General features: G+C 41.3%; 1 protein-coding gene across 3 annotated transcripts in view; it reads left to right on the top strand.

The window, feature by feature from the left end:
• Positions 1–18,731, top strand: part of BTBD9 (BTB domain containing 9) — a 500,550-nt gene that overhangs the window by 363,911 nt on the left and 117,908 nt on the right. For all 3 annotated transcript variants that reach the window (XM_054254942.2, XM_035297693.3, XM_008994362.5), the window contains exon 9: positions 14,481–14,588. In XM_054254942.2, coding sequence (XP_054110917.1) covers positions 14,481–14,588 — 108 coding nt within the window. The remainder of the gene's footprint in view (positions 1–14,480; positions 14,589–18,731) is intronic.

Genomic DNA, 18,731 nt, shown 5'->3' with positions numbered 1-18,731 from the left:
TTAAAAAACATGTGAATAATAATAATAAGCCTATTATTAAAAGATGTGAATATTAAAAATCACCATTTAGTTTGGGGACAAGATATAATACCATGACCACTGGGTTTTCCCTACGGTGTTTTATCATTGAATGGGCCTTGTGGGCTGCCACAAGTTGGGGCCAATAGGAAGTCCTTGCAGATGAGGCTTCAGTCCCCAACTCTGACCTCAGAAAAGCAGTTCTACTTTTAGCTGTTTTAGATACTGAGATTCTTCCAAGATGTTGTTTGTAAAAGAGATTCTGCTGCTAAAGAATATTTTTTAAAATATTGGTTTATATTTCTTTGCAAGTTGTATAATGCCTCTTTATAATGGATACTTTATAAAAGTGCCAAAGATTGTACACATCTTTGTAGGATGAAAAAAAAAGTGCCAAAGATTTGTCATATATTACTTTGTAATTAAAAGGAAAAAATAGTCTTGAAAAGGGAATCACAAATCACATAAATTAAAATCCATCTCCCTCCCTTCCCCTATCCCCCTACCTCCCACTTCCTGGATTATAAATCTGAGAGCATACAGTTGTGGAGCAAGACAGAGGCAGAGTTGTGACTCCTGTCTCCCATCTGATGCCACTACTGTTCATTACACAATGCCTTGGAATGTGTAATGAATAACGGTGGCATCAGATGGGAGTCAGGAGGCTGTGTACATCAGAGGCTCAAGGAGAGTCATGGGAACCCTTTATGGTCCTAAGAAGCTAAGGGGATAACTAGTAACCTCACTGTTTTCTTCTTACCTGCTTATGCTACCTCTTCCCTTTGGCTGCTAAGAGCCTCCAAGCTCCTCAGTTCCCCTAGGATATTCATGTATATCCTGTGCACATAGTTCCAGCACCAGCTTCTTGTAGGTGACCTCAGGGATATTTCCCAGCCCCGGACACCTGTTGACTTTCCAAACACTCTCATGTGTGACTCAGATAGGCTGGGGTCCTCTTCTGTCCCACCGCAGAAATAGCAATGCTGGCTCTTGGGGATTCAGTGCCAGAGTGGGAGGATCCTGAGAAATCTGAGATCTCACCCACTTGCGGCATGATTTCTTTCCTGGCTTGTGAAAATTCCTGATCTTTTTTGTCCATACCCTTCTCACTGGGAGTCACGGCAGTGATGCAGAGGGGTGTGGGGGGTGTGTGCTTGCATGCACATTGGATGCCTGCGTGGCATCAGGACAGTGTTCTCAGGATGCCCATGTAGGTCTTATCAGCCAAAATAAGAAGTTAAAAGGGGTCCAGCAAATAGGATTATGAGGCATAGGGGACATAAACGTTTGTTCTTGTTGAGGAAGAGTGAGCCGGCTGAACAAAAGAAACAGTTTAATTTGCAGAGGGCAATATTCTAATGAAGCTTCATGCTGTGCTTGAGTCAATGTCGCAAGGTCTAGCTGCAGCAGGGCCTTAGATAGCTAGAAGTGATTTATTCATCTCTGCTTCCATCACTCAGATTTCCTTCCCTCAGTCATCCAGTGTCTGTCACCGGAAAGCCTGGTTTCTGTACAGGAGTTTACCCTGGTAGCTTGCCTGGAATACATTTTGAAGGATTAGTGTACATGGCACGGAGACTGGCCTCTGTGCCCAGTACACTCTGGTGAATATTCATGTCGGCACCTGGGAGAGTTATTTCTAGAAAGGCAATTCTTGCAGAATCCATTCCAAAGAAGGAATGCTTTCCTTGTCTTGTGATCCCTCAACCAAATGTGGAAGAGGGGAAGCTACGCTGCAGTTCTGGGGAGTATTCATGAGACAGAAACAACATCCTCACATCTCTGGCAGTGGTGGGGAGAACTGCAGACCCTCCCTTTGCAGAATCTTTGCCTGGGCCTCCTGTTCAGTATAGGTGATTGCAGGTAAAAAAGAAAGCAACTGCCCATTTCGCCTTGGGTCCTATAACCCACACCAGTATGGTTTAATTACAGCTGTTTAGCAGTTAGGAAAGCTAGCGTTGTTAATGTTCAGCTGAAAACGTTTGAATTAAAACGTGTGATCCCAGCTTTGAAGACTTGGATCAAGAAAACTATACTGAGTGGCCAGTGATCAAAAGAATTGCATTGAAAAACTTAATTAGCCGTTTTTTCCTCTAGCTGTTACAAAAAAATACATAAAATATTGCTTCATTTTTCTGGCTTCTCACCATTCTTCAAAAGATTTATCACACAGTTACATATTAAATTGATTAATTATCTTTTGTTTATAAGAATTTATAGTTAGTAGTTAGGATTTTCACCTTTATATACTGGTGGAGATATTGCTATTATTATTCTCATTAATGTTGTCTCTTTTTTAATGGTAAGTCATGCACCACATGGAATTATTATTTATTAGACACCTCAGCTTTCAAACAGAATAATGTACTGTTTGAATTTTATAGCACTTGCAACTTATTATAGTTTTGTGTTTTAGAGGGTAGTTGTTTTCATGTGAGAGCCTTCACAAACTATTTCATGAAAGAAGTTCGTGAGAGAAGGGACTAACAGGAAGGCAATTCCAGAACAAGTAGATAGAGACACAGACAGCATTTCACTGTCCCTGCCCCACTGGGATAAACAGATTTGGGAATGCAGTGGGAGGAGGGCAGTAGTAACTCCGCCAAGGGAGAACCTGAAGGAGGAATGAGCCACAGCTCGCCCTGATGGTAAGGCTGAAGGAGGTCTGGATTGGATGGGCAAGTGTTTTAAAATCATTTCTAGCAAGAGCTCTAGACTGTAGATTGTGCCCTGTGGGGAAAAGAAGATGATTTAAAGCTGGAGCAAAGGTTGAAACCCAGATCTGATTTGGGTGAAAAGGTCAGTCTGATAAGAAAGAGAAAGAGGTGTGGGAAAATAGTACTGGCTGTGTTAAGAGAGCCCAGAGAAGAGATTTGGTAAGAACAAAAATAGAGAGATTACATGATTGAATAGGAAGAGTTTTGCCTGTCCTTCATCCCTGCGGGAACATTCTCATGACTGTACTATTTAGAGGGGAGCCTTCCCACCTGCTTTGCCCTTCCAGTCTTTCCCTTTATCACCAGGTCAAGAGAATGCAAAGATCTGCTTGTAGCTAAATCGTGAGTTCTCCCACAGATAGAGAGTCCTGTGAAAACGTGACCCGAGGGAACAGGAAGGAGCCATGGCTCTTATTAAATTTCTCTTTGGTGCTGCCTCTTGGTGTATTACAGGCTGTGTGCATGTGAGCACGTATTAGCCTGTGGTCAGAAGAGGGGCAGGAGAATAAGCTCAATAGATGAAATAGCAGTCAGAATGGATATTTTTCATAAATTATCCTTATACGAGACTCTCCGAAATGGTGTTGGGGCTGGGGTGGAGTACTGGTAGGGGGAGGTTGTTTTTGGATTGAAACATAATTTCAGAACACTGAAAATACTGTGCTGGAATAAGTGACCCGGGTTTTGTGAGAAGGTTGATTTATTTATGGTTTGCTTTCCGCCTCTCTTCTTTCCATCCTAACACACCTCTCCTGCTCCCCATTTCTCCTTTGGTTGAACTCTGTAGAGTGTATGATGTGTATGGCATTGTGCTGGGGAATACCAAGATCATTAGCCATGCATGATTTCTGTACTCTAGAAGCATGGTCCAATGGGTTCTCCTGAATGGACTTGGTCTGAAGAGCTGAGGGAGGCCCACTGGATAGTGTTATGCAGGGAACCTGGATCCCAGGTGACTGTACTTCCCTACCTGCTGGATGAAGGCCCACACTGGGGCTATTTTGTTTCACAGGAATCATAAACGTTAAGTAAAAATCCAAGAATTCTTAACACTCAGCTGTAGATGAGTACATTTTGAGCTCGTCAATGTGTCTCTTATCACCCTTCTAATAATTTCATAGAATTGAGGACAGAGAACAGAAAAGTTCACACAAATGCATATTGCCCTCAGCTATTAACAGAAGAAACTGATTCAGGCCTTTTAAATTCACAACAGCTCGTAATAGCCTTCCTAGCAAATGAAGCTAAAAGCCAGCTGGACCTGATGTCTGGGAGCTAAGACCTATGGTCTGGACAGGACCTCAGCATTTCTGTCTCTTAAACATCCTTTTCTTTCTTTCTCTCTCTTTCTTTCTTTCTTTCTTTCTTTCTTTCTTTCTTTCTTTCTTTCTTTCTTTCTTTCTTTCTCTTTCTTTCTCTTTCTTCCCTTTTTTTTGAGATGCAGTTTTGCTCTTGTTGCTCAGGCTGGGGTGCAATGGCTCATTCTCAGCTCACTGCAGCCTCCGCCTCCCAGGTTCAAGCGATTCTCCTGCCTCAGCCTCTCTAGTAGCTGGGATTACAGGCATTTGCCAACACTCCTGGCTAATTTTTTATATTTTTAGTAGAGACGGGGTTTCACCATGTTGGCCAGGATGGTCTCGATCTCTTGACCTCTTGATCCACCTGCCTTGACCTCCCAAAGTGCTGGGGTTACAGGTGTGAGGCACTGTGCCTGGCCTGCATATCCTTTTCTAATCCTGCTGGTGAGCCAAATCAGGCTGATCTCGCTGGTTGTATATACTCATCATGAGGAGGAAGCTACTAGGATCAAGGCAGATGGCCTTGCTGCAGAGAGGGAAATAGGTGATTCCAAATTTAAACACGGGAAAGATCGGTAAAAGCTGCATACCTGCCTAGTGTGTCACTGCAGTGCCCAAAAGGTCTGTAACATATTGTGACTTTACCTATTAAAATATCATAAGACTTGCCTTTGCATCATTATTGCAAAATTAAAAATAAAAATACCATTTGAAGGGTTCCCAATATTTTTGATGCCAACATTTTGCCTAAGGAAGGGGCTGTATTATAGTCACTTTGCAAAATATGAGAATGCTTTTCTTCTCAAGAACTGTTTGGCCTGGACAAATTTTTATCATATTTCCACGTTGAAATTTCTCTCTCTCTCTTTCTCTCTCTCTCTCGGTTCAATCAATTCTCCTGCCTCAGCTTCCTGAGTAGCTGGGATTACAGGTGCCCGCCACCACACCCAGCTAATTTTTGTATTTTTAGTAGAGACAGGGTTTTGCTATTTTGGCCAGGCTGGTCCTGAACTCCTGACCTTAGGTGATCCACCTGCCTCAGCCTCCCAAAGTGATGGGATTACAGGCATGAGCCACCATGCCAGCTGAGAATTTTTATTAAACTGGACTGTGTAGTATGAAGCCTAGATCATAAGCCTGGGGCAAAACTTGTTAAAAGAAAAAAGAGAGTTTGTCAAGTGATTAAATAATCTGTAAAAGATTGCTTGGGCAGTGTTTAGCCCATGTAAGAAAATTAAGCAGGAAACTTAGAAAAATAGATTTGCATTGAAAGCAGGAAGTGTGCTGATTATAATTTGTTTTTTTTCAAATGTGATAATGTATGCAAAAACATTTTGAAACTAGTGAGGTCTGTGTGAATGTGAGGTGGGACTATGATTAATTGTTCACCATTCATTCCACACTCAGTATCTAATGAATAATGCAGCTGCAGCCATGCTATTTGGTAATGTAGTGTTAGCTTTTATGTTATCACCTAAAACTTGAAATTAAAAACTTAATCCCTCTAAGAACTGAAAAGATAGCCTTAGTTAGCTGTTAAAAATTGGTAATTTGGGGCCGAGCATGGTGGCTCATGCCTATAATCCCAACACTTTGGGAGGCCAAGGCAGGTGGATCACTTCTGAGGCCAGGAGTTCGAGACTGGCCTGACCAACATGGCGAAACCCCATCTCTAAAAATACAAAATTAGCCAGTCCTAGTGGCGCGTGCCTGTCATCGCAGCTACTCAGGAGGCTGAGGCAGGAGAATCGCTTGAACCTGGGAGGCGGAGGTTGCAGTGAGCCGAGATTGTGCCATTGCACTCCAGCTGGGGCAACAAGAGTGAAATTCCATCTCAGAAAAAAAAAAGTTGGTAGTTTTAGCCAGGTGTGGTGGCTCATGCCTGTAATCCCAGCACCGTGGAAAGTTGAGGCAGGCAGGTCGCTTGAGCCTATGAGTTTGAGACCAGACTGGGCAACTTGGCAAATCCCCTTCTCTACCAAAAAATGCAAAAAAAAAAAAATAGCCGGACATGGTGGCATGCACCTGTAGTCCCAGCTACTTGGGAGGCTGAGGTAGGAGGATCACCTGAGCCCAGGAGGCGGAGGTTGCGGTAAGCTGAGATTGCACCACTGAACTCTAGCCTTGGCAACAGATTGAGACTCTGTATAAGGAAAAGGGGGGGAAAAAAAAAAAAAGGTTGGTAGTTTTGTATTGGCTCCATGTTTTGGAAAGTTTTGCCCCATCCAGCTATCCATAGTTACATCCTCCAGGTAGATTCTCCACTGATATTTTTCCACTTTCAGATAACCTACCTAGATTATACCATATCTCTCATGGTATATGGGCTTTAAATAAATGAAATGATTATACTATATCGAATATAAGATTTGATGAGAAAGAAAATCAGTCCTTAAATTTCCCCCTTTCTCAATGAGCCAGCCTACACAGTGGAGCCAAAGTATACTTTGCCACCTCCTCATGTGTTTGTAATCCTGGGCTTCAGTTGACTAAACAGGGAAACTACATATAGCAGATAACCAAGAGTTTCTGCTGGCCTTTTCCCTGGCTAGCTGCAAGAGAATATTGTTAGCTAGTACCATTGTTTCCTCCCGTTAGAGAAATCACCCTCCGTGTCCCAGCTGTGAGAGATTAAACGCTAGGAGACAGGAGGTAGACTCTCTGATGTCCTTTGACTAATGCACTTCCCAGGAACCCACTCCATCTGATGAGCAGCCAGGTTTTCCTTCTCCTGCTGGTGGGACACTGGTGTTCCCTTTGCCCTGGAAGGTCGTGGCCCATGCAGAGGCAGGCCCCTGTGTTGGCAACACCTCGGGAGTTCTCATGTCTGGAATCTGCAGGGCAGCCGCCTGGTCTACTTCACACATTTTTGAGAAAACATTGTTACTGGGCTCTAGGCTCCTGCTGAGAATCTCATTTTGGACTCAGTGTCCTCCCACAGCTCTTCTCAGCTGGACCTTGCTCCCCACCTGAGGGTGAAGCTACATCATCGAACCCTGTGACAGCTGACAATAAGGAGCCTTCTCATCTTTGGGAAAGTCCCTCTTTCTCACCAGTAAAGCTGTTTCTCTGAAGCTGTAGTAATTCCTTCTGGCAGCTGTTACAGGCTCCCTCCTGCCTCTCAGTAGCAGAGATTAGAATAGAGCCCCTACCATGTTGTTTGTCTTTCTGCTTCTCATTCTGAGGAGCAGGAACTGGACTTTTCTGAATAAGGTGAAAGTGCTGAAGTTTTCCTTTGTCACCACAACTCCTTACCTTTCTCCCTCAGCTTTACAGCTGTCGCATCTGTTCTTTGCATCCTGACCTCTAGTCCCTCTCTGTTCTGAACATTAGTCTGCCATCTCTGATCCCACTTACCTCCTCAGCACCCTACAAGTGGTCATTACTTTTCCTGGGCTTTCTTTCCCTGACCCTGGCCTGTATCCTCCTTGTCGCTGTTGGCTCTGGCTTCCCCAGTGCCGCTGCTCAGGAGAGTTATAAACTACGCTGACTGTTCTGTCTTTGCAAGGCTCTCCCTGCAGCTCCACTGATGCCACTGAGCCCACCCCAAAGCCTGTTTTGCCTTGCCACCGTGCACCACAGTCTTACCACTCTTAGCTTCTACCTAGAATCTTCTTTCATACTTGAACGAAAAGACTGCCATCATAAGGGAGCGTTCCCACTATCCCTGCTCTTTACCTCATTGTCTCTCTGGTCCTGTAGCCATAATGATACCATTTCCATCCTCATTGCTGTAACATCTGCTCTTGTTGAATACCTTTCCTCTCCAGTGCTCTCCGCTAGGAGCTTATCTTTGGCCCTTTTAGTTCCAAGTAACAGAAACCAAATAAAGATAGCTTAGGCCACAAATGGGGACTTTATTTAAGTGACTAGAAGATCTCTCATGGAATACTAGGGCAGAAACTCAGAGGGCCCTGTAGGTTCTGAAACCAGACCATGGAATATGTCGGCACCGCAGGCAGCCCTCCCTGGGCTGCACAGCCTGTGGTCTCTGCTTCTCATTGCAGATGTCTCTCTGCTTCTATACACCTGTGATCAAAGAGGGTCAACCCAGAATGCCTGTATTTTCATCATCTCATTTTAAGTGAACAGGGCACATTAAGCTAGAATCTCACGTAATCCTAAATTTTCTAGAAAGGAAACCTGATTAGCCCAGTATGGATTGGGCAGCTTCCTAGGATGCAGCAAATCCAGAGGATAAACTGAGCTCAGGAACCTCCCACGTCCACCTTGAGGTTGGGCTGGACAAACAGTTGTCAAAGACAGGGGAGTTACTGTGTAATGTAAAGACATACCCAAAAATCCTCTGCATATGCTGTAACAGAATTATTACATGTTAGAACTGGAAGAGTGCTGAGAAGCCATCAAATCTCGACACTTAACGTCACAAAGGATGAAACCAAAGTATACGTAAGTTAAGTAATTTGCCTAATGTTACTTAGTAGTTATTGAGTAAATATTTTTTGAATTGTTGAATGGAAGACAATTATTTCTGAAGAACTTAAAGGATCCTTAACAAAGAATAGCTGTATAAATTGTCATCACATGCATAATGCAGACTTTCCAATTAGAATGCTACAATTTGGATCTTTCTTCACAGACGGATGAGAGAGCAACTGTTTTAAAGACTGGAAAACTCAGTCCACTGGGTTTGCCTTGAGTCCCTTCTGACTCAAGCCACAAAGACAAGAGTTTTGAAAACACATTCGCTATTGAATTTTGTATCAAAACACCAGCAAGGAGAGAGCAATTAGTTGCTGTAAACTGAACCCCTGGTAATCAATGTTATGCAGTCAGCCAGAGCATTTATGGAAGATGTAAGCAAAATCACATCTGCTAATCAATTTTTTAAAAAAGCCCAGCACTTCACTGCTTTTAGGGAAACTTCACAATGAGAATAAGGGAAGATGGAGGAAACAACATATATAATACCACCAGGCATTTCATGCTGTGCTCATTAGTTAGAGAGGTTGTGGCAACAGCTAAACACCGACCTGATCTGCATCAATAAATCTTGGCCAGCAACTTCCTTTATTCAGCCCCTTTTGAAAATAGCTTCTGATCTATGGGTGGATGTGTGCAGTATGTGTTTAAGGAGCTCATCTCAGTTAAGGTCATAGAGAATGTCTGTCCTGGGCAAAGCAAGCTCACTATGCAAACATTCCCAGCTAGTTTACAAGTCAGAAATAGCTCTATGTTGTCACAGGCACAAAGACAGAAGAATATACTTTTCAGGCAGCCAAAGAAGTGAAGGGAGTTGGTAGAATAAAATTCCTCTCAATAGAAAAAGCAGAGATTGTATCAATTTTTTCTTTAGTGTTCTTCAGCTGCAGTTGCTTTTTTTCAATCAAATCAACAAAGGGGTTTAATTCCTGGCTAAGCCTAAATTCCAAGCAAATGTTCATCCTGGCGCATGAGTTAGAAGTCCTTTTTAAAACTTCAGTGTATAGGTTGAGTCTGAGCCCTAGGCTCAATGACCTGAGATCCATCAGTGTCCCTTTTCCACTCAGGAGTCACCATGACCCCACATCTCCAGCCCCTAGGGACTCTTAATAGAGGAATAGAGAGGGGATGTCTCAACCACTATGAGCACTTGGCTGCTGTTCAGAAAAAAAAGAATTTAGACCAGGAGATATTATTGAGGTAAAGATCGATAGACTAGGCTAATAAAAATTAATACCTTCAGCACGCAAACTATGATAGGCAGTGGATTAATATCCTTTAAATATAGAGGACATTTTGTAAGTCATTAACAAAAAGATAAATATAAGTAGAAAATGGGTAAAATGTTCAAGCTCAGTAAGTTAAAAATTGCAGATTAATGAGATACTTCAGCTATCAAATTAACAATATTTTTAAACATAATATATGATATTGGTGATGATGCACAGAAGCAGGCATTTGTTATACAATGCTGATAGTGTTAATATAAATTGGTATAGATTTTTGCTGGGGGTTGGGGGAATAAGAAGCCTACAGCTATTTTGTGATGTATATCAAAGCCTCAAAGTGTTTATATGCCCTGCTCCAGGAGTTTCACTTACAGAATTATTCAAAGCAATAATCATAGATTTAGCTTAAGAATGTTTATCACAAAATTTTCATAATAGGCTGGACTCAGTGCTCCATGCTTTTAATCCCAACACTTTGGGAAGCTGAGGTGGAGGTATTGCTTAAGGCCAGGAGTTGGAGACTAGCCTAGGCAACACAAAAAATTTTTTTGTAAATATCAGCTGGGTGTGGTGGTATGCACGTGTCGTCCTTGCTACTCAGGAGGCTGAGGCAGGAGGATTACTTGAGCTCATGAAATCAAGGCTGCAGTGAGCTACAACTGTGCCACTGCATTCTCCAGCCTACTGTTTTCAAAGAAAAAAAAAAAGAATTTTCATAACAGTGAACTATTATCAACTATTTAAGTGTCTAATAATGAGATTGATTAAAGTATGGAACATCCTTACAGTGAAATACTATGAAGTCAGTACATATGATATAGAAGAATATTTGATGATACAGAAAGATATTCATAACAGACCATTAAGCAAAAGTAGCAAGTTACAAACCATATGCACTGTGTGTATATGTTTTAAAAGTTACTGGAATTTCAGATTATCTTCATTTTAAAATAATAATTTGCCTTGAAACAAATAGGATTAGAGGACTTTTATAGAATAAGCTACTTATAGAGCATGATATATACAACTCAAAATTTTCCTCAAATATGTTATCACTCCAAGAATATCTACTAGAGCATTTATGATACTCATAATTTGTCTTCCTTTTTTAATCTTCTCCATATCCTGTATCCTCAACACAGTCATTTTCCATGAAATATTTTCAGATCTGGTTAGGTTCTATCCCAAAAGGGACTGACTGTTTTCATTTCGATCCTCTGTAGAAACACTAGTTTATGATTGCCTAGAAGGATAGGGATTATGATAAACCTGGCTCTCCATAAATAATTAAAAATTCTATTGGGGAAAATAACCTCAACATTATCCTCCAACAAACCTGTTACTACCAGAGCTGTTAAATGAAAAGAATGGTTGATTGATTGGACCTTTTCCCCTAGTTTTAGTCCACTGTGTCAGAGTTACGAATGATTTCAATCCAGAACATGTATGGAACATACGCCATAAATGGAGCCCACATGTCTGAAGCAGAGTTTTTAAAAAGAGAAAGATCAAATGTCTTTCTAAAGTTCTTATAATCAAAATGAGAGCCAAACATAGAAGCAAAAAATACACTTTTAACAGTTACTCAAAATAAATATAAATTAGCATAGGCTAACTGCATAAAAGTGCTAAGAGACTAGGATAATATTCGAGGAAATGACTAATGAAGGAAATGATTCACTTTCTTATAAGCAAATTAGTGTAATCTAAGAGTAGAATTTTAGGACACTTAAGAACAACAGAGTGGCATCCTCTGTGATTCATTCAGGGTACTTTGAGAGAAGAGATTAAACACTAAGGCGTATTAACAGGAATCAGTAGGTATCATCTGTGCATGCCTTCCAAACACATTTAAGTTTTCTCTACTTACAAGATGAGTTCAAAAATACTAGGTATATGGTTTAGTAACTGATTGCAAACAGAATTACAATAGGAAATAAAGAATGAAAGACAAGGCGAAACCTTTAGGAGGCCAGGCAAGAGGGTAGATAGGGGCCACGTGTTTGACCTCGCCTGGTCAATACAGTGAGACCCTATCTCTACAAAATAATCTGTTTGTTTTTTTTTAATTAGCTGGATGTGGTCATTTCAGCTACTTGGTAGGCTGAGGCAGGAGGATTGCTTCAGCCCAGGAGTTTGAGGCTGCAGTGAGCTATGATTGCACCACTACGCTCCAGCCTGAGCAACAGAGTGAGAAGCTGTCCCCCAAACTCCCCCCACTACTCGCCCCGCCACACACAAACAGACAATAGTAAAGGAAAACAGGAAATACAGGCAATCCTAGTCCTTGGTAATAGCTTTATATGTGACACTAAACTGAATTTGTTATGCAAAGGATTTTCACTGATTATAATCATAAGATTAAGGAAAAATAATACAAATGACTTTTATAGAGTGGTAGGCTAGAGGTTGTAAATTATGAACCAGATAATTTGGCATGATAATGGAAACATTTGGCAGTGGGATTACAAAAATGGGCTTTTGGTGAAGGTACCAGCTTAGAACTTTGTATCATTTCCACCACTCAGTTACTGTGTAAGTTTAGAAAAGTTACTTAACAAGCTTTAATCCTCACTTTCAACTAAGGGTAATAGTGCTTGCTAAGAGAATATTTAGAAGGATTTTAATAAGACAAATTGTATAGAGAACTTAACATAGGGCCTGATATACAGTAAACATTTAAGAAATGTTGGCCATCATGATCATTATTACTGGTGTTGTTACAAAGAATGTATTTGCTCAGCAAGCACTGACTGAGTTTAAGCTCCATGTGAGACGTTATGTCAATGGTGTAGAAAAAATTAGTAAGACATAGGCACTGTCTTCAAAGAGCTAACTGTCTATGCCCCTGGTAGAGGAAGCAAACACACCTGACCAACTATAAAGCAATAAGATTCATAGTTTGTATAGGAAGGGCTTTTAAGGCCGAAATAATAGAAAACAATATCTGTCTCCCTTGTGGCACTGTCAGAAGCAAAATGCTAATCCTGTATTGTAATGCTCAGATTCTTTTTTTTTTTTAAGAGGCAGAGTATCGCTCTATCGCCCAAACTGGAGTGCAGTGGTGCGATTTCGGCTCACTGCAAACTCTGCCTCCCGGGTTCTAGCAATTCTCCTCCCTCAGCCTCTCAAGTTGCTGGGATTACAGGTGCACATCTTCATGCCCAACTAATTTTTTATATTTTGGTAGAGACAGGGTTTCTCCATGTTGCCCAGGCTGGTCTCGAACTCCTGAGCTCAGGCAATCCACTTGCCTCAGCCTCGCCTCCCAAAGTGCTAGGATTACAGACATGAGCCACCATGTCCCGCCAGATTCTTTTTTTAAATTATTTTTTAAATTGAGGAATAACACACACAGAATGAACAGATCTTTTATGAATAGCTCAACTAATATTTACATGCGTATATACCCATGTAACTATAACTCAGATCAAAATTAGCACTTTTCCAGGATTCTAGAAAGTTCCCTTTTACCCTTTCCTAGTCGATACCTCCCCCAGAGCTAACCACTATTTGATTCCTGTCACCAAGAGATAAGTTGCTTTGAGGTTCATGTAAAAGGAATTACACAGTTAATGCTTAAGTTCCTGTCTGGGCAGAAAAGGGGCATAAGAACAGGACCAAGATAATCGATTTCTAAATAATGAAAGTTTTGCAAATGAATGTGTGTTTACCTATATCTCCAAATCAGATAACCCTACTACAGCTCTGTAAAAATCCAGGTGGGAATGAGAAAGAAGATAGAATATGATAATAAAGGTCATGGGGTTATCACCAATTAGAAAATACTATAAGAAAAGTTAATTAGACCAGCACAGTGACTTACACCTGTAATCCTAGCACTTTGGGAGGCTGAGGTGGGGGGATCACTTGAGGCTAGAAGTTTGAGACCAGCCTGGGCAACATAGGAAGACCCTATCTCTACATAAAATTTAAAAATAGCCAGGCATGGTGGCACATGTCTGTAACCATAACTACCTGGGGGGATAAGGCAGAATGATCACTTGAGCCCAGGAGTTGAAGGCTGCAGTGAGCTGTGATCACACCACTGCATTCTAGTCTGGGTAGCAGAGTGAGAACTTGTCTCTAAAAAAAAAATCAATTAGGCTGGGCACGGTGGCTCACACCTATCATCTCAGCACTTTAGAAGGCAGAGGTAGGAGAATCACTTGAGGCCAGGAGTTCAGGTCCTGCCTGGGCAACATAGTGAGACTGTGCCTCTACCAAATAAAAAAAAAGTAATAATAATAATGTGCTCCAGTAGTCCCAGCTACTCGGTAGGCTGAGGTGGGAGGATCACTTGAGCCTAGGAGTTGGATGCTACAGTGAGCTATGATTACAGCACTGCACTCCAGTCAGGATGACAGAGAAACACCTTGTCTCTAAGAATAAAAATAAAAAATAAAAATCAATTAGAAATTACATATTCTCCCATGAGCAGTGGTCAGCGAAGCCAACTAGAGAGGAGAGCTAGAAGAAGCTAGAAGGGCAATCTGGGGACATCTTCTTGCTCCTAAACCAGTCTGAAGAACTTTGCCACCAGCCTGGCAGAGGCTGCCTGGGCTTAGGTGACTTGTGAAAAAACTAAAGATCAAAAGCCTCTCACTGCAGACCAGCTCTGCCTGTTTTCCTCATACTTTTGTTGGGATTCACTACTTTGTCCAGTCCTAGAAATGTGCTGGACAAAGGAGGTGGGTGGGAGGGAGATGCCCACAGCATAAGGAAGCAACCAGTTAGAATGTTTACAGCAATCTTGTTTTTTCCCCTTTGTTTAGGTTACTACTTTGGGATTGTGATGATCGAAGCTATAGCTACTACGTTGAGGTTTCTACCAACCAGCAACAGTGGACCATGGTTGCTGACAGAACTAAAGTCTCCTGCAAGTAAGTTGTGTCTTTTTAGGAACTGATTCCTATGGAAAATGCAGTCTTCCCAGTGGATCAGAGGTTCCAAAGAAGACTGATAGAATCACCAGATTACATTCTTATTTCCAGGTTGAAAACATACTCCAGTGATCTTCTCTTCAGTTTTGACTATTAAATACTTATATGAAATTTACTTGGTGTCACCAAACAAGGTTTCTCTATTCTGTGCTGTGAATTTGACTGACACTTTTGAAAATGACATGTGTACCTTAATAGGGAAAAGAAAGATACTTTCCTAATGCAGTCCTCTCTCAGACCCCCCTCCCGCACCACATCTCACACTACTTTTTTAGCATTCTTTTCTCCCCTAGAGAACTTTGCTGACACAGTACATACTTTAGTAGTTATTATGGGGCTCTATCCTATTCCCCACCTTCATAGCATTCTCAGAGCTAGTGTCAATATTTGTCTCAGCTCAGTGTTAACTATGCTGTTACTCAAACTAAGGAAAGCCTGGCGCCTTATTTCTCCGCAGGCAAACAGAGGCACTTAATGCATATGGCACTGGGGCTGTTTGGACTTGTCTGCTTTCAGCAGAAGATAGGAGGAAGGAGTCTGTGGGTTCTGAGCAGCCTGGAATCATGGTACATGAAAAGAGCTCAGTGCCTCTTTGTGTAGAACCAGAATCTCTAAGAGACAAGGTGGAGCAAATGGAATTCTCTTTTTCTTTTTCTTTTTTAAATCGAGATATCCTTCACATACCATAAAATTCACCCGTTTAAAGTGTGTAAGTGAGGGGTTTTTAGTATATTCACAGCGTTGTGCAACCATCACTGCTATCTAATGTTCCACAACATTTTTATCACTCCAAAAAGAAACATCTTCCCCATTAACAGTCACTCCCTATTTCCCTTAAACTCTCCCAGCCCCAGCATCCAATAATCTACTTTCTTTCTTTTCTTTATGGATCTGTATACTGTGGACATTTCATATAAATGGAATCATATAGTATGTGACCTTTTGTTCCTTGCTTCATTCACTTAGCATAATGTTTTCAAGGTTCATTCATGTTATAGCATATATCTGAATTTCATTTCTTTTTATGGCTGAATAGTATTCCATTGTATGCATATACCATATTTGTTTATCTGTTCTTCAGTTGATAAACATTTGAATTGTTTTCATTTCTTGCCTGTTATGAATAATGCTGCTATGAACATTCCTGTACCAGTTTTTATGTGAACATATATTTTCAGTTCCTTTGGATATATGCCTGAGAGTAGAATTGCTGGGTCATGGGATAACTCTGTGTTTAACTTTCTGAGGAACTGCCAGAATTTTTCACAGCAGCTGTACCATTTTACATTCCCACCAGCAATGTTTGAGGGTTTGCATTTTTCTACATTCTCACAAGCACTTGCTATTGCCCATCTTTTTGACCATGGCCATCCTAGTGGGGATGGAATAGCATATCATTATGGTTTTCATGTTCATTTCCCTCATGGCTAATGGGTTGAGCATCTTTTTGTGTGCTTACTTGGGGTGGGGACAGGGTTTCACTCTGTTGCCCAGACTGGAGTGCAGTGGTCCGATCGAGGCTCACTGTAACCTCAAATTCCTGGGCTCAAGCCTTCCTCCCAGCTCAGTCTCCCAGGTAACTGGGACTGTAGATGCTTGCCACCATGGCCAGCTAATTTTTTTTTTTTTTTTTTGTAGACACGGCACCTCACCATATAGCCTAGGCTGGGCCAAGATTTCTTAACAGTATTACTGATGGATTGTTTGATGCAATGTCTGACACCATCACCATTATTATTGTAGTAATTATCAGCATAGATAGATAGATAGATAGATAATCAGCATATATATATATATATATGTGTGTGTGTGTGTGTGTGTTAACTCACTACTGTGACAAACAAGCTTCAGTATTTCACTGGCTTAACACAATAATTTATTTCTCAGTCATGGGACCATCAGTGTGGGTGTTCTAGTTAAGTGAATTTCCCAAAAGTGACTGAGGAACTCAGGCAGCTTCTTTCTTGTGGTTCTGCCATCTAGGTCCTTTTCAGCATCAGCCGCGTTTAGCTGGCAGGAGAAAGAACAGAGAAGGTACACCTAGTTCTGAAAAGCCTCACTCTAGGAGTAGCATACATGCCTTCCACTTACATGCCACTGAGATGAACTAGACACATTGCCATACTAGATGCTAATATGACTGGGAAATAGAGTCAGTTCCTGCCTGGATGGCCACTTCCCAGTGGAACATAGATCTTGTTACCATCTCAGCCTCTTCTTCCAGAAGCAGAGGTAAGAGTTAAACCCAGGTTCTTGCCACTATACCACATTGCTTCTCAGGACTCAAAACACTACTAAAGAGGACTGTACTAACCTAGATGATGAAAAGGGGGAAACAAAGTGGTTAACTTATTCCAAGCTCCTGGAACCCTTTTTATATGACAGGACGGCCTCCAGGGCCCATGAACAACTAACTGTGCATCTGTCTTTCCAGTCTTTGCTTATTAGGTCCATAGCTCTTAAACCAGACCTTGTGCTTCCTCAAAGCTTGTCATCTTATACATGTCTTACTGGTTACTGCCACCCATCTCTTTTGTCATTTCATTTTATAAACTGGATTCCTCTTCTTATTTGTGTCCCTCTGTTAAAGGTTGACATGCTTTGGCTCTATGTCCCCACCCAAATCTTATCTCGAATTATAATCCCCACATGTCAAGGGAGAGACCTATAATCCCCACGTGTTGAGGGAGGTGACTGGATCATGGGGCAGTTTCCCACATGCTGTCCTCGTGATAGTGAGTGAGTTCTCATGAGATCAGGGTGTGTTATAAGTGTTTGGAAGTTCTTCACTCTTCTCTCTCCTGCTGCCTTGTGAAAAAGATCCTTGCTTCCCCTTAGCCTTCTGCCATGATTGTAAGTTTCCTGAGGCCTCTCCAAACATGTGGAACTGTGAGTCAATTAAAACTCTTGTTTGTAAGTTACCCAGTCTCAGATATTTCTTTATAGTAGTGTGAAAACAGACTAACATAAAGGTGCGTAACAGTGCAAAAAAAGCCCATAACAGTGTGAGCTGTTTTTTGTTTGTTTGTTTGTTTGTTTGTTTGTTTGTTTGTTTGTTTGTTTGTTTTGAGATGGAATCTTACTCTGTCACCCGGACTGGAGTGCAGTGGCATCACCTTAGTTCACTGCAACCTCTGCCTCCCAGGTTCAAGTGATTCTCCTGCCTCAGTCTCCCGAGTAGCTGGGATTACAGGTGTGTGCCACTGCACCAGGCTAATATTTATATTTTTAGTAGAGACAGGGTTTCACCATGTTGGCCAGGCTTGTCTTGAATTCCTGACCTCAGGTAATCTGTCCACCTCTGCCTCCCAAAGTGCTGGGATTACAGGTGTGAGCCACTGGGAACCCCACAGTGTGGATTTTTAACAAGGGCTGGTTGACTAACTGTTGACCAGGTACATGTCATATTCGTTTTGTATTTAGTTAAATGGGACTTTTTTGGTTTCAAAGTCTTGTTCACTTACTAGATCTTCTTCTAGTAGCTTTGCATTAAGTTAACATCTTTTTCCCTTTTTAAATTTTTTCTTTTCATTGGTGGATTTAAATAATTTATATGTTTTTAAGTTTGTATTTTAGCACTTGGATGAGACAGCAGTGTTTTACAAATTAATAAATAAGTAATACATTAGAAGAACAAATGTAGTAATAAGAAGGCAAATGCCTGTTAACCCTCTAAGAATCAGTGGAACCAGAGGTTATGATTTGATGTTTATGAGTGTAACTTGAATGTATTGTACCTCCCGTTTTCAAGTTAGGCCTTAAGAAATATAGAAAACATGCAAATGATAAAAGGCAAAAGGTTTTTCTTTTTAACTAATATGCTACAGAGCAGACCTCAAGAGAGGACTCTATTATAGTTTCGAGAATTATAGTCTGCTCTTTATTGAAATAGAGTGCCTGAGTTTATAAATGAAATTATATGGAGTCCTTAAAAGATCATAGCTCCACCGCTTGATAGCATTCTACCTAGTCAAGAAATCAGAACATAGATTTTTTTTTTTCAGACAGAGTTTCGCTCTTGTTACCCAGGCTGGAGTGCAATGGTGTGATCTCGGCTCACCGCAACCTCTGCCCCCTGGGTTC

This window comes from Callithrix jacchus, chromosome 4, assembly GCF_049354715.1.
Source record: "Callithrix jacchus isolate 240 chromosome 4, calJac240_pri, whole genome shotgun sequence".
Taxonomy (NCBI): Eukaryota; Metazoa; Chordata; class Mammalia; order Primates; family Cebidae; genus Callithrix; species Callithrix jacchus.
Note: the sequence above shows the minus strand (reverse complement) of the source record. Positions and strands in the feature narration are given on the sequence as shown.